The sequence below is a fragment of the Calidris pugnax genome, unplaced genomic scaffold, assembly GCF_001431845.1.
Source record: "Calidris pugnax isolate Ruff unplaced genomic scaffold, ASM143184v1 scaffold13, whole genome shotgun sequence".
NCBI lineage: Eukaryota > Metazoa > Chordata > Aves > Charadriiformes > Scolopacidae > Calidris > Calidris pugnax.
The window spans coordinates 5565110-5566949 of record NW_015090810.1 but is presented as its reverse complement, the minus strand read 5'-3'; the positions used below and the strand labels follow the sequence as shown (position 1 = coordinate 5566949).

Sequence of the window (1840 nt, the reverse complement as noted above, 5' to 3'; positions counted from 1 at the left end):
CCCCCCGGCCCCGGGGGGGTGGCCCCCCGCCGCGGGCCACCGAGCCCCCCGCCGCCAAGATGCCGCCGCCGCCGGCCGCCGCCGGCGGGGAGGAGGAAGAGGAGGCGGCGGCGGAGCGGGCGCGGAGCTGCCTGAAGACGGCGGCGGAGGAGTGCGGCCCCGACCCGCTGGGCGCCCGGCAGCGCGGCTGCGAGTCCAAAATGTGCTTCCAGCAGGGGCAGCAGCTGCTGGAGGCCAAGCCCAGGATCTGGTCCCTGGCGCACACCGCCACCTCCCTCAACCAGGCCGAGTACCCCTCCTGCATGCTGAAGCGGCGGGGGGGCTCGGCCGCCGCCGCCGCCGTCCCCGCCCCGGTCAGCGTCATCGACAGGCACCAGGATTCGCCGGTCACCAACCTCAGGAACTGGGTGGACGGGGTGTTCCACGACCCCCTGTTCAGGCACAGTACTTTGAACCAGGCCCTGAGCAACACGACAGTTTCCTGGGCTACCACCAAAGGAGCCATTCTGGAAACGGGCGCCTTGGGACGCGCGGTGGGGAACGGCGCCAACGTGCTCAAGGGGCAGCTCTCAAACTTGGCCCACCATGACTCCAACAAAGAGTTTCTGGCGTTCCCCAAAGCAGGAAGCAAAATGTTTTGTTCCTAACAGGCCCGCCGAGGGGCGAAGGACTTTCTAACGCTTGAAGAGTCAGCTACACTGAAAAGAGACTTGCGAGAGTTTAAATTTAAATATAAAACTTTACCTTTCTTTTTTTTTTTTTTTCGCTTTGTTTTTAAACCCAACCGACAAACCCGAGGATTTAAAGTTCAGTTCGCTCAGTTCAACGGACAGACTTTGCTCATTGCTGTTCTGAGGCATTTCTCCTGGCTGCGACTTTAAGGGATCAATGTCGTGAAAGTTATTTAATTCCATGTTCAAAAAGCACGTACTATAGCGTAGACCTCCTTAAAAAGTTTACATCCGAAAGTTTACAAACGGGAAATTTGAATTCAGATTTAATTTAAGGCATGCCGACATTAGTTATAAAGACTTTTCGAGAGTTTTTCCTCCTGATTTCCTTGTTAGCATATAATTCACAAACAGCACTTCTACTAAGTTTACACCTACTGCACAAATTTATCTTGACAAAAAAAAGAGAATATGTTAAAAAGGTATGTTCACTCCAATAAATTGTCTGTTTCAGAGGTAACACAAGTGGTGGCGTTTTGCATTGAGCAACAAACACTTTTTTAGGTTTCAAAACTCTCCCGTCGGAGCCGCTCCCGGTAATTCCAAGGCCAGTCAGTCAACAGGCTGCCGGAAGAGGGGAAAAGCTGCTCCGCGGAGCGGAGGACGGATCCGCGGGAGGGATGCTCGGCGTAGTTGCTCTCCGCGCTTTACCGTGCCCGCGGGGCGGTAGGTCCGGGGGGGCGAGAGGGGGTGTGGGGGAGGAAGCATCTCCCTCCCCCCTTCCCCGAGAGGCGACGGGACGGGGGTCGGCCCCAAAGGGCCGGGCTCGGGCGCGGAGTCGCCTCCGCCGTGCGCGCAGCAATTGATTCACATGGAAAATTTGATCTTTTAAAGAACCGTTTTAGCTTTCCAGCTCCTCCGCCTGTATGGAGAGTCGCTGATCCTCCATGAATATTTCAGCACTTCAGGACAGATGCTTTACCGTTTTGACATTAAATAGAGTGCAGCCAACAAAAAGAGAGAGGGAGAAGACAGCGAGCGCTTTCGGCGTGTGATTCAGGAGCACTCGCAGCCAATTTACCGCTTAGATAACAGACGTTTAAAAGATTTCCTTTCCTTCCCCGGAACGGGAACAAACTTTACTGATCTCCGGGCCGGGAGAGAGCGAG

The 1840-nt window shown here is 55.4% G+C and overlaps 1 protein-coding gene across 1 annotated transcript in view; it reads left to right on the top strand.

Annotated features, from left to right (window-relative positions):
* Positions 1 to 1196, top strand: part of IRX4 (iroquois homeobox 4) — a 9358-nt gene extending 8162 nt beyond the window's left edge. Inside the window, 1 exon segment of the mRNA XM_014938767.1 lies at positions 1 to 1196. This exon segment is cut by the window's left edge and continues 8 nt beyond it. Coding sequence (XP_014794253.1) covers positions 1 to 647 — 647 coding nt within the window. The 3' untranslated portion in view covers positions 648 to 1196.
* Positions 1197 to 1840: the final 644 nt, after the last annotated feature.